This window comes from Rhamphochromis sp. 'chilingali' (genome assembly GCF_963969265.1).
Source record: "Rhamphochromis sp. 'chilingali' genome assembly, chromosome: 18".
Taxonomy (NCBI): domain Eukaryota; kingdom Metazoa; phylum Chordata; class Actinopteri; order Cichliformes; family Cichlidae; genus Rhamphochromis; species Rhamphochromis sp. 'chilingali'.
In genome coordinates, this window is record NC_137945.1 from 5133191 (window position 1) to 5147814 (window position 14624).

Consider the following 14624-nt stretch of genomic DNA (forward strand, 5'->3'; position numbering starts at 1 on the left):
CGCACTGCACAGGAGAGTCTTAACTGCTAGAAACGCACTCTGACACGTAGAGGACCACACAAAAGGTTTCAACACACTAGTGAGGCTAGTGAGGGGTGCGACCACTTCCGCGAAGTTTTGACAGAAACCCCGGTAGTAGCCCACCATGCCGAAGAAACGGCGAAGCTCACGCCTAGTCTGAGGGGCAGGAAAGTCCAGGATGGCCTGGATTTTGGCCGAGATAGGGCGCACTTGCCCCCGACCCACCTGCTTTCCTAAGTACGTCACCATGGCTTTACCAAAATCACACTTGGCGAGGTTGAGTGATGCCTTTTCCAAGTGATGGAACACATCAGTGAGTGTCTCCATATGCTCTGACCAGGTGTCGGAATAGACGACAATGTCATCTAAATACACTTCACACTTGCAGACGCCGCCCATCACGATATTCATGAGCCGTTGAAATGTGGCGGGAGCGTTGCGCAACCCGAAAGGCATGACAGTGTACTGGAGAAAATGGTCAGGAGTAACAAAAGCAGAGATTTCGGCCGCACGTGATGTTAGGGGAACTTGCCAATAGCCCTTTAACAAGTCCAGCTTAGTAACGAACGTCGCAGAACCGACCCTATCGACACAATCCTCCATTCTGGGAAGAGGATTGGAGTCAGGTTTGGTCACGCTGTTCACCTTCCGAAAATCCGTACAAAACCGTGGGGTCTTATCCGCTTTAGGCACTAGGAGACACGGGGAACTCCACGCACTAGAGCTAGGGACAGCAAGAGAATTTTCCAACAGATAAAAGACTTCTGTCTGGAAAAGAGCACGCTTAGTTGGATTCACCCGGTAGGCATGCTGTTTGATTGGAGGATGGTCCCCCACATCGATATCATGCTCCAACACGGTGGTACAGGATGGAGTGTCCGAGAAAAGATTAGGATGATTTTCAATCAACCGACACACGTCATTTCGGACATCATCGTCTACCCCAGTGAAATGTGACCTTAAATCACGTAGGATTTCAGAATTCCTCAGTCGTGCGCAGCCCACAGCACAACCGAAAACCAAATCGTCATCCACTGGGTCATACTGAGTTTCAAAAACTGGCACCACAGTCGCAACTGTAGAATTTTTTATTAATATCTTTAAAACGATAGCAGCACAAACGTTTGATAACACTTTTGTTGGATTTGAAGAAGGTGGGGGGGCCAACTTCACTCACATGAATAGGGAGGATGGAGTAGGTTGAAGTTTATTATATTGATCATTTTTGCTGAACTATGAAATATTTTGGGTGCAGTGTATTTTTTGCATACAGGTATAACAATAATAATAACTTTACTGTTTTTTTTAACTTGAGTATGAAGTTATACAAAAAGCAGCAAGATATTTAAAAAACAGTTTTATTGATTAAAAAGCACACTATCGGATTCATATCGGTATTAGCAGATATCCAAATTTATGATATCGGTATCGCACATAAAAAAGTGGTCGACCCCTCAGGGTTAAAATGTAACTAGGTGGATATTTTCATTGACATCATGTGTTTACATCACATAAGGTTTCTCCTCAGTGTGGGTGATAGGGTTGTAGCTTGAACCTACTCGCTGGAACGTTGAAGACAATATAATTACACAGCAAGCAAGACACGAAGTAGGCAAAGTTCTTCATGTTTCTCGTGCACGGGAGAGAACCGGACAAACGCCGTTCCTTCGCTTGACCCCAGTTGCTCTCGACCGCTCCCCCGTAACACTGCTCTTTTATTGAGGTTACATGAATATGCATAGGTTCATTAACATACGACGTCTACATACAAACAAAGAGTACCGTGTGTGTGTGTGTGTGTGTGTGTGTGTGTGTGTGTGTGTGTGTGCGTTGGTAAACATGTATTAGCTGGACATTTCGTCTGAATACACACCACACTAGAAGGACATTTTGAATTAACAGGACAGAGGCGGTGTCCTGCTAATTTTGACTGAAATCTAACAACGTAGAGTGGTTTCTATTGGTCCACTAACCCTAAAAAAACAAAAAAATCAAGATGTCGGTTTGATACATATAAACTTGATTTTGTGTTAAATCTGTGTATCACCAAGAGTGTCCCTGGTGGTAGCGTGTGTAATAGCAGGACCTCATGAATATTCACACATGTGTGAATAATAATGAGGCTTGTGTGTAGTTGTCCCGCCAATTCTTACACAGTCCTTCCAATTCACATGTGGGTTAGATAACTGGTAAATGTTCCAAAATGACCACACCAAATGAACCACTGTATGTTGAACTTAATTGTAATAAAAGCCTGCTTTACCTTGTTGGAAAGAAGACATATGAAGCTTTGCTTTTATATGAAACACTAAGGTTTTGTGTAATTATTCACAGTTATACTAAGTAAATACAGTTACGTACTTACAAAGTGGTATGAAAAAGTATTTGACTGATAAGTTATTTATTTTTTGGTTTGTTCTCTCATTTATCTGTTATCAGATTAGATGAAGAGAACCTGAGTGAATACAAATATAGGTTGTTTTCTATTATCTTATTTTCAAGGGGAAATGCTTTCCTGGCCCTGGGTAAAGAGGATATTGCAATTCTAAAACAAATGTAAAAAAGAGTGACCTTTATTGGGTACACCTCGAACTGCTCGTTAACTACTCACTAATTGGGCAATCACATAGTGGCAACTCAATGCATTTAGGTGTCATGGTCCTGGGTCTCTCGACCCAGCATTTTGAGTTTGTGGTTATTTTTTATTCACTGTTTTAGGTCCTCTTGCCTTCACGTTTATCTGTGTTCCCTGGGTCTTGTGTTCACCCTTTCCCTTCACTGTGTGTTTTGTATTTATTGCTGTCTGTGTTTTGGTTTTTTGCTGCTCCATGCTTTGTTGTTCTGCTTTCTTAGTGTACAGTTTTGATTATTATTTTCCCATGTTTCGGTTATCATGGTTTGGTGTTCTGTCTCTGTGGCTGTATCCCAATTCAGGGTCTGCAGCCTTAAAATACGCAGCCTTAGCAGTCCACAAGGGCCGCGTACTCAAAGACCGCTAAGGTCGGAAGTGAGAGGCTTGTGAAATGGGACGGTCTAGGCTCCGTCGCACTGCTCAGGTTGCCTAGCAACCATGATACTCACCGCTGGAAACGTTTCTGTTGGATTGTGTGTCCACAGGTGTTTGTACTTTGCGTCACAATAAAATGACGGTAAAAGGCTCCGCCCACTTCCTATCCATGTCTCACCATGCAACGACTTTGTGAATGGACTGGAGAAGTGTAGTGGCAGAGTCCTCCATCAGAAATAAGATATGTGTGTTGACTTTTTATTCTCCCTCAAAAATATTATGCCATGACGTGGCCCAGAGCAGCTCTGCTAACAGGTTATGGGCCCAGCACGCTTCCGCTGCGCAAGTTACCGGCAGGTGTTAAAAGTTTGGCACGATTGAGTGAGTAAGCGTTTTTGTGCATCATGAGCAGACGCACGGCAGAGTCGGGCAGTCGATATTCCCGTTTGCAATTTGATGGAGATGAAAGGAAATATGAGATATGGGAAACGAAGTTCCTTGGTCATCTCAGACTACAAGGTTTGAAAGATGTCATCTTAAAGGCTGAGGGTGATGAAGAAGCCGATGGTGAAGATGATGACAAAAATGCAGAAGCATATGCAGAGTTGATACAATTTCTGGATGACAAAAGTTTATCGTTAGTTATGAGAGATGCAGTTGATGACGGACGGAAGGCCCTAAAAATTTTGAGAGGTCATTATGCAGGAGTGGGCAAGCCAAGGATCATAAGTCTGTACACCGAACTCACTTCTCTCACAAATGAAAAGAATGAAAGTGTGACGGACTATATTATCCGAGCAGAAGCAATTATCACAGCGTTAAAAAATGCGGGTGAGTCACTAACTGATGGACTTCTGATCGCAATGATAATGAAAGGTCTACCAGAGACGTTTAAACCCCTGATTGTGCACGTTACACAGAGTGAAGCAAAAATCACATTTTCAGATTTTAAAGTAAAACTCAGAAGTTATGAAGAAACCGAGCGAATGCGTGTGGCTATAACTAATGACAACGTAATGAGGACAAAAGTGCAATCAGACCAGGATTCTACTTCATGGCGAGCAGATGACCGAAGATCAAAGAATAATGAGATTGTGTGTTTTAAATTTTCGACTAAAGGGACACACTGCAAGAACGTGCCGATCTAGAGTATGGTGCAGTTTTTGCCGGAGTAGTACACACAAAGATGCGACCTGTAGAAGGAAGCTAAGACGGGATGAAGCGAGAGGGGTCGTGGAGAAGGACTACGCGTTCAAGACGGGCTCCAAACCCCAGAGGGTCCCGGACGGCGGCCAAGAGATGCTGAATAACCAGCTATTGGTGGATACGGGAGCGACGTCACATATCTTCACGAAGATCGAGAGTTTTAAGACTTTTGATGACACATTTCAACCCGAGGCTCATTGTGTAGAGTTGGCTGACGGAAGGCGGAGCAGAGGAGCTGCAAAGCGGCGAGGAGATGCTGAGATAAGTATGATCGACAGTAAAGGACGCAGCCACAAGGTAACATTGAAACAAGCACTCTACATTCCATCGTTCCCACAGGACATTTTGTCAGTAAAAGCAGCTACTAGTAACGGAGCCACTGTGGTTTTCAAACACGGGGACAGTTTTCTTAAACATGTTGATGGAACAAAATTCCCTATATATGAACACGAGAGACTGTTCTTTATAAACACTGTGCAAGAGTTTGAAGATAAATGTAATGGATGTTTTGATATGCAAACGTGGCATGAAATCCTAGGACACTGTAATTATGAGGATGTTCAAAATCTGCAAAATGTCGTTGATGGAATGGAAATTAAGGGTAAAATCAACAAAAATATGCAATGTGAAGCCTGTATACAAGGGAAGTTTATTCAAACTAGGAACCGAGAACCGGATGAAAAGGCCAGGGCAGCATTAGAGTTGGTACATACGGATTTGGCTGGTCCGATTACGCCAAACTCTAAAGAAGGGTTTAAGTTTGTTTTGTCGTTTGTTGATGATTATTCAGGTGCAACATTTGTATATAATCTGAAACACAAAAGTGATACAACTCAAGCAACTGAAAGATTTATTGCAGATGTGGCGTCATATGGGAAAATCAAGTGCATTCGTTCTGATAATGGAACTGAATTTACAAGCAGTCAGTTCAGAGATTTATTAAGTAGACACGGCATTAGGCAGGAAACTTCGGCGCCATATTCGCCTCATCAAAACCGAACAGCAGAGAGGAACTGGCGTACACTTTTTGACATGGCGAGATGCATGTTAGTTGAGAGCGAATTGCCAAAGTCTTTATGGCCATATGCAGTACAAACCGCGGGAGTGATTAGGAACCGATGTTTTAACAAACGCACAGGTCAGACAGCGTATAAGATGTTAACTGGAAAAAGACCTGATCTTTCTAGAATGAAAAAATTCGGATCATTGTGCTATGCTTATAAACAAAATAGGGGAAAGCTGGATCCAAGATGCGACAAAGGTGTTTTCTTGGGATATGACAAAAATAGTCCAGCATATTTGATCTATTTCCCAAAAACCGGGAAGGTTGAAAAGCACAGATTGATAAAAATACTAAATCCCGCGACAATGGATCAACAAACACAGAGTGATCAGATGTATGAAGATGAGGTTTATGAATCCAGAAAAGATGGTGAACCCAAACAGACGAAGGATGAGGACATTCCAGATGGTAGTGAAAGCAGTCAAACTGAGTCCGAGGTTAAAACTGAGGATAAAGTAGATGCTGGAGCTACACGTTATCCATCCAGAATCAGAAAGAGACCTGATTATTTGAGTGATTATATCACGGATGTGAAAGAGTGTGAAAATGAACAGATGCAAACTAGTGTTGATTATTGCTACAGATTGTTGTGTGAAATACCCACATCATTTAGTGAAGCTATTGTGTCAAGTGAGTCAAAAGAATGGGAAAAAGCGATGAATGAAGAAATTCAATCCCTTAAGGAGAATGACACATTTACTTTAACCACTTTACCAGAGGGTAAGAAAGCAGTGGGGGGTAAATGGGTTTATGCCGTTAAAAAGAACTCAGACGGATCAGACAGATATAAAGCTCGATTTGTGGCTAAAGGTTTTAGTCAAACAAAAGGAGTTGATTATGAGGAGACTTTTTCACCGACTGCTAATTTATCGAGTGTGAGAGTTTTGATGCAGAAAGTGGTTCAGGATGATATGTTGGTTCACCAGATGGATGTAAAAACCGCCTATCTACACGCACCAATAAATGAAGAAATATATATACAACAACCAGAAGGTTTTGAGACAGAATCAAGTGAGACTAATAAACTGGTGTATAGACTAAAGAAATCACTTTATGGGCTGAAGCAATCGGGTCGTAACTGGAACCAAACCTTACATGACTATTTAAGCAGTTGTGGATTTAGACAAAATATTGCTGATCATTGTGTGTATTCAAAAGAAACTGAAAGTGAAAAAGTAATCATCATAGTGTGGGTGGATGATTTACTCATTGCAGCTAACAATGAAAATGTGCTTTCAGGCGTGAAAGAAATGCTCTCTTCTAAATTCCAAATGAAAGATCTGGGGAAACTTAACCATTTTCTAGGAATAGATTTTCTTCAAGAAAAAGAATGTGTCAAAATGTCATAGAAAATATATATTGAGAACATTTTAAAAAGATTTAACATGCAAAACTGTAAGCCAAGGTTAACACCCTGTGAACAGAAATGGACTCATTCTGATAAATTCGAGACATTACCAGATGTGAGGAGATATCGTGAAGCGGTAGGATGTCTTATTTATCTGAGCTATTGTACGCGACCTGATTTAAGCTATGTTGTCAGCAAACTGTCACAACACTTCAATGCGCCAACTGTTGATGATTGGACAGCAGTGAAACATGTTCTGAGGTATCTAAAAGGTAGTCAAGGAAAAGAACTGTGTTTTAGGAAATGTTCAAGTGGAAAACTAGGTCTACAAGCATACAGTGATGCAGACTGGGCATCCGATGTTTCTGATAGACGCAGTATGACAGGTTATTGTGTAAGCCTAAATGAAAATGGTCCTTTGATATCATGGAAAACCAAAAAGCAGACAACTACAGCACTATCAACTTGTGAAGCCGAATACATGGCATTAGCAGCAACAATTCAGGAGTGTATGTATTTGACTTATTTGATTCAAGATCTTGATGAGTTTGAGTATGAAATACCTATGATATTGGAGGACAATCAGGGAACAATCGCTTTGTCAAAAAATCCAGTGAACAGACAAAGATGTAAACACATTGATGTGAAATATCATTTTATAAGGTCAGCTGTACATGAAAGGAAAGTGCTCATTGATTACTGTCCAACTGAGTCAATGGTAGCAGATATGATGACGAAACCAGTTTCAAAGTCTAAGTTAGACAAATTCTCTGTATTTGTGTTTGGAATGTAAGATGTTTTTTTCGGAGGACTGTTTTTCCCCAACCTGTGTACAAGTGGGGGTGTTGGATTGTGTGTCCACAGGTGTTTGTACTTTGCGTCACAATAAAATGACGGTAAAAGGCTCCGCCCACTTCCTATCCATGTCTCACCATGCAACGACTTTGTGAATGGACTGGAGAAGTGTAGTGGCAGAGTCCTCCGTCAGAAATAAGATATGTGTGTTGACTTTTTATTCTCCCTCAAAAATATTATGCCATGACGTGGCCCAGAGCAGCTCTGCTAACAGTTTCATACAGTATTGTTTGACAGAAATAAAGGAGAAAATTCATTTGTTTTTGTTCATGTGTTTGTTTTTCTATGAGCTTTGATGTGATAAGTATCTGAGGCTGAGACCACGGGACTGTAAAACATGATTGTTGGGCTTCATTTCTGTACTGAACAGTCATTTTAAAATTAGTTAGTAATTAACAATTAACTAATGTTGTTCATGAAACTAAAGTGGCAATGGCAATGAAAATATAATATGGCCAATATTAAAGTTATTATTATATTAATCATTACTTGTTATTACAGCAGTGAACTTGAACTCTGTGTCAAATACTGAGCTTCAGTAAAGATTCAAGTTGCAGTTATTTATATTTCCCATCACCTTAAATCTTCACTCAAAGACAAGTATCTTTGACAGTGTATATATCGATGTATTATATATAAGAGACAAATGTTGTTCTTTTAATATGTTGGTATTACTAAATTTGGCTCAATGCTGACATATATGTGTAAAAATAAAATGTACGAGCTGTGATAACCGTTTGTGATAGAATGAAGAGTAGACTGATATATTAAATATTCCTTTATTGAGTGAGGAAATCAGACCATGTCATGTCATAACTGCTTTAAGTCCTACAGAATAGATATCAGAGCCTTAAACAGGCTGACTTCTGCTAAATGGGTCAAACTGGGCACAAAGTATACAAACACATAACATATTTATAGAATATGATGGAACACTATAGATCAACTTACCTCAGAATATATAAAGCATAGAAATAATTACAGCAATATGATCCAACAAACACAGCAGTACTACTAATGCAAAATACTCAAAGCTTCCTAGAACTGAAACAAACATGGACATTTATTTTGAGGTCCATTCTGCTGCTGATACATACTTTAGGTTTGTGAATATTAAACTTGTTCCTGCCTTTCATAGTGTTTCCCTTGAAGGCCCTGAGTACTTTCTCCCACACTAAAAACACTGGAATGACAACATTATTTGAACATGACCTAATCAGACTGATTCAGGACAGACAATGAGTTCTTTTAACCTTTTCTAGCGTCCTTCACACAGAGGGAACAGTCTGTCTATTCTCTCCATCTGTCAGCTGCTGCTGGCTCTTCCTCCTCCTCTTCCTCACACACTGCTGAGTTTGTCCTGGTGGATCATCAGGGGTGCAAAGCCTCACAGATGATGTGCAGCAGTGGGTTCCTCAGTTTGTCCTCACTCTGGACACTTGCAGTTGTCACACATGGAAATCAAATGTGTGATAAGCTGCAGGATTCAAACACAAGTGTAACTTATAAATACATGTTCATACTTTTATTCCACAATCAGAGAGAAAGAAAAAGAGAGAGAGTGCAGGACAGACAGACAGGTGACAGTCTCAGGTGTACACACTGCTACAAAACAGCAAAAGAGAAGGAGGATTTAGTGTTTGTGTTATTCCGAGTGCTAAACAAGAAGAGTTCCCAGATGGTACAGTGGACACATGTGTGACTCCTGTGATTAAAGCTTCTTTCTTTCAGCTTAACGAGTGAAACAAACGTTCAAACACACGTTAAAGTCCGTTTGGCTCGACACCACCGAACAGAGGCAGCAATATAACATAGCTAACATTAACAGTGCAGTGAATCCTCCTTGTGCCGTGATATTCAGGACTGCAAACCGAGCAGCATCACTGACTTTCAGCTTGTTGTGTTTGTGGATATATGACTGACTTTAATTATCCATAAAAACATCACATTCTCTGTAAGATTAAGGTCGACTATTGAACGGCGTATATTTTAAAGTAAAGGCTTTAAAACAAAGTAAACGCTGAAAGTACAAACATCACTAATGTCACATAACTTTGCCAACATGTGGCCAACAGTAATGTTTTAATGTTCTTCGTTATTAAACATTTGTACATAAATAAGTGAATTAATATTCAGTACTTACTTTTCCAAGTTTACTCTTTGGCCGCCCCGCTTCCGCTGTTTTTTTTCGGCAAAATTATCCACACCCAACGCCGCGCTATGCATTCTGGGATATGTTGGGCCATGAAGTCTACACAGCCACATCCTTCAAATTCAGGGAAATGAAGGACGCATTTGTGGGCCACATTTCAAGCAGCCTTTGAATTGAAACTTAAAATGCGGCCTTTAAGGCTGCAGACCCTGAATTGGGATACAGCCCCTGTTGCTCTCCCCTGTCTGTGTTCTCTGTCAAATCCCTGTGTGAAGCCATGTCTCTGAGTCTGTCTCTGTGATTTTGTGTTTCCTGCTTTACTTTCAAGGTCTTTGGCTGTATCCCAATTCAGGGTCTGCAGCCTTAAAGGCTGCATTTTAAGGCCGATTACGTCACAGCGGCGCGCCGAAGGCTGTCCCAATTCAAAGGCTGCTCGAAATGCGGCCCTGAAATGCGTCCTTCATTTCCCTGAATTTTAAGGCTGTGGTGATGTAGACTTCGTGGCCCAACATATCCCACAATTCATAGCGCGGCAGTCACTGTGGACAATTTTGCTGCAGACGGCAGAAGCGGAGCGGCCGAAGAGTAAACTGTTAAACGTAAGTACTGAATATTATGTCACTTATTTATGTGCAAATGTTTAATAATGAGGAACATTAAAACATTACTGTTGGCCACATGTCGGCAAAGTTATGTTATTAGCGATGTTTGTACTTTTAGCGTTTACTTGGTTTTAAAGCCTTTAAAATATAATAATACAATAGTTGACCTTAATCTTACAGAGAATGTGATGATTGTATGGAAAATTAAAGTCAGTCATATATCCACAAACACAACAAGCTGAAAGTCAGTGATGCTGCTCGGTTTGCAGTCCTGAATATCACGGCACAAGCAGGATTCACTGCACTGTTAATGTTAGCTATGTTATATTGCTGCCTCTGCTCGGTGGTGTCGAGCCAAACGGACTTTAACGTGTGTTTGAACGAGCTGACGGTTCACTCGTTAAGCTGAAAGAAAGATGCTTTAATCACCGGAGTCACACATGTGTCCACTGCACCATCTGGGAACTCTTCTTGTTTAGCACTCGGAATAACACAAACACTAAATCCTCCTTCTCTTGTGCTGTTTTGTAGCAGTGTATACACCTGAGACTGTCACCTGTCTGTCTGTCCTGCACTCTATCTCTGTTTCTTTCTCTCTGATTGTGGAATAAAAGTATGAACATGTATTTATAAGTTACACTTGTGTTTGAATCCTGCAGCTTATCACACATTTGATTTCCATGTGTGACAACTGCAAGTGTCCAGAGTGACGACAGACTGAGGGATCCACTGCTGCACACCATCTGTGAGGCTTTGCAGCCCTGATGATCCACCAGGACAAACTCAGCAGTGTGTGAGGAAGAGGAGGAGGAAGAGCCAGCAGCAGCTGACAGATGGAGAGAATAGACAGACTGTTCCCTGTTTATGAAGGACTGCTAGAAAAGTTTAAAATAACTAATTGTCTGTCCTGAATCAGTCTTATTAGGTAATGTTCAAATAATGTTATCATTCCAGTGTTTTCAGTGTGGGAGAAAGTACTCAGGGCCTTCAAGTTACACACTACGAAAGGCAGCAACAAGTTTAATATTCAGAAACCTAAAGTATGTATCAGCAGCAAAATGGAGCTAAAAATAAATGTTTGTTTCACTTCTATGAAGCTTTGAGTATTTTGGATTAGTAGCACTGCTGTGTTTGTTGCATCATATTGCTGTAATTGTTTATATGCTTTATATATTCTGAGGTAAGTTGATCTATAGTGTTACATCATATTCTATAAGGATGTTATGTGTTTGTTTACTTTCTATCCAGTTTGACCCATTTAGCAGAAGTCAGCCTGTTTAAGGCTCTGATATCTATTCTGTATGACCTAAAGCAGTTATGACATGGTCTGATTTTCTCACCCAATAAAGGAATATTTAATATATCAGTCTACTCTTTGTTTATCAGAAACAGTTATCACAGCTCGTACATTTTCTTTTTACACATATATGTAAGCATTGAGCCAAATTTAGTAATGCCAACATATCAAACGGACAATATTTGTCTCTTATATATGATACATCTGTATATACACTGTCAAAGATACTTGTCTTTGAGTGAAGGTTTAAGGTCATAGGACATATAAATAACTGCAACTTGAATCTTTACTGAAAATCAGTATTTGACACAGAGTTCACTCACATGAATTTCACTCACATGTGCTGTAGAAGTGATTTGATTTGAGAGTTCAAACTCACTGCTGTAATGGCTTATGATGATTAATATAATAACTATAATATTGGCCATATCATATTTACACTGACTTTAGTCTCATGAACAACATTAGCTAATTGTTATTTACTAGCTAATCTTAAATGACTGCAGTACAAATATGAAGGCCAACAATCATGTTTTACAGTCCTGTGGTCTCAGCCTCAGATACTTATTAAATCACACAAAGCTCGTGTAGAAACAAACACACAAACAAAATATGTTCTCTTTCATTTCTGTCAAACAAAACTGTATGAAACGTTTCCAGCGATTGGTGTTATGGTTGCTAGGCAACCTGGGCAGCGCGATGGAGGCTAGACCGTCCCATTTCACAAGCCTCTTACTTCCGGCCTTAGCGGTCTTTGAGTACGCAGCCTTTGAGGATCGTTGAGGCTGCGTACTTTAAGGCTGCAGACCCTGAATTGGGATACAGCCTTTGTCTCATGTCAGTGTTTTCAGTTTTGCTTCCTTGGTCTCGTTAGCCCTGATGTCTCCCACCAGTGTTCACCTCCTGCCTCTCATTCCCCTCGTTATGCCCTGTGTATTTTAGCCCTGTATTTTCTGTGCTCCCTGTCGCGTCGTAAACGGCACTAATCCTGTGCTGTGTGTCTCCCCGTGGATTAGTTTTGTATTGTCTCTTATTTTCCAACCAGCAATAAAGCTGCCGTTTTTGAGTTTCACTCCAGTCTTCCGAGAGTCTGCATTTTGGGTCCTTTTCCTCGTTCCTGCCTGCACACAGCTGAACTATGACATTTAGGTATGTAGACATGGTCTACATACATACCTGCATGTTAGACCTAATCCCGAACCAAACTATTTAAAGCGGTATTTCCTTTAATTGTTGCTCCAGTTTTGGATATAATGAATTTATTTTTAGAAAATGGATACGTACCATAGGATTTTAAGGTTGCTGTAATTAAACCTCTATTTAAGAAACCCTCTTTTAATCAAGACAACTTAATGAACTATAGACCTATATCTAATCTTCCCTTCATATCTAAAATTCTTGAGGTAATAGTTGCCAATCAGGTGTGTTAGCACTTAAACAATAACGACCTGTTTGAAGAGTTTCAATCTGGCTTTAGAGCTCATCATAGCACTGAAACAGCTCTGGTGAAAGTTACTAATGATATTCTCATGGCCTCAGATAATGGACTGGTGACCATTCTGGTTCTACTGGACCTCAGTGCTGTTTTTGACACATTCAATCACAATATTCTCATAGAAAGGTTTGAAAATGTTGCAGGGATCAAAGGAACAGCACTAGGCTGGTTTAAATCTTACTTGTCCAACAGACTCAAGGTTTGTTTACGTAAATGATAAATCCTCTTCAACCTCTATGGTTACTTGTGGCGTACACCACAGGGTTCTGTACTTGGACTGATCCTTTTTACTATATATATGTTCCCTATTGGTAAAATCATTAGACAGCATGGGATAAATTTCCATAGCTATGCACACCTAAATCCTGATGAACCTAATCAGTTATAAAGATTACGGGCATGCTTGGAAGACATAAAAACCTGGATGTCTTCAAACTTCCTCCTTTTGAATTCCGACAAGACAGAAGTTGTCTTTGGACCAGAAGCTCAGAAAAACAAATTACTTGGTCAGTCCCTTCATCTGGATGGCATTAAATTAGCCTCCAGTAATAAAGCAAAGAACCTCTGTGTTATTTTTTGACAAAGACATGTCATTTAGATCTGACATGAAAGAGGTTTCTAGGGTCTCCTCCTTCCACCTCCGTAATATTGCTAAAATTAGAAACATCCCATCCAGGAGTGATGCTGAAAAACTAGTTGATGCCTTTGTTACTTCAAGGCTGCATTACTATAACTCTTAACTATCAGGAAGTCCACATAATGCAACTAAAAGTCTTCAGCTGATCCAAAATGCTGCAGCCAGGGTTCTGATGAATATCAAAAGAACAGATGACATCTCCTCCCGTGTTTTAAATGCACTTTAGAACAGCACGCAGCAACACTACATATGAGCGAGCGGAGGGAGGCATGGGGTCTTCACAGAGCCCCACTCTCTGCCAGCCGTCAGGGCGGGGGGGCCTGAAGGTGGAATTGGCCATCTGATCGAGGCCTGGGTTGCAGCGGCCCCCTGCCACTGCGGAGCCGGGGACGGTCTGCTTGATTTCCACCTCAGGGAGGAGGGCAACATCTGGGTCTGGGTATGAGTTCCCCCTCCGGGGCAAGAATACCTGGACCTGGGATGTAGAGAATGTTTGGGGAGTGTGATTGTGTGTACAGTGTCCATTTATGTCTGTGTCCACGTTGGGTGAGGGCCGAGTGTTTGTGGTTGTGTGTATGAGGGTGGGAAGGTATGTTTGTGTCTGCCGTACACATCACCACAAACAACACCACAAGCAGAGCACAAGTTTTAAGCCAGCGTGGTGTGATTATAGATGCCGTGCAGGTGGGTCCATCTCACATGCAGCGGCATCGCAGAACACGCCCCGCCACTCCCCCCCTCCATGAGCAAGCGAGGGAATAGGCCTGGAGCATCAGCGCCCCAGCCCAGCCACGGGGAAGTGACTACCTGGGCGTTCGCCTGTAGATCTAGCGGCGCTGGTGACGAGGTGGTTCCAGGGACCGCCCACGCTTCCAGCGGCACCCCCATCCCGCTAGTGCACCAGCCTGTGGCTCACCTGAGCCGGTCGTTCCCTCGCGCTG

At 41.3% G+C, this 14624-nt stretch overlaps 1 protein-coding gene across 2 annotated transcripts in view; it reads right to left on the reverse strand.

The window, feature by feature from the left end:
• Positions 1–14624, reverse strand: part of LOC308385627 (uncharacterized protein) — a gene marked incomplete at its 3' end in the record, with an annotated part of 121348 nt that overhangs the window by 2787 nt on the left and 103937 nt on the right. The window contains exon 4 of one of the 2 annotated variants that reach the window (XM_080864685.1): positions 14565–14621. The exons of the other annotated variant lie outside the window; for it this stretch is intronic. Within the exon in view, the coding sequence (XP_080720811.1) occupies positions 14596–14621 (26 nt within the window). Of the gene's footprint in view, positions 1–14564; positions 14622–14624 lie in introns of those variants that run through there. 2 annotated transcript variants of the gene reach the window in all.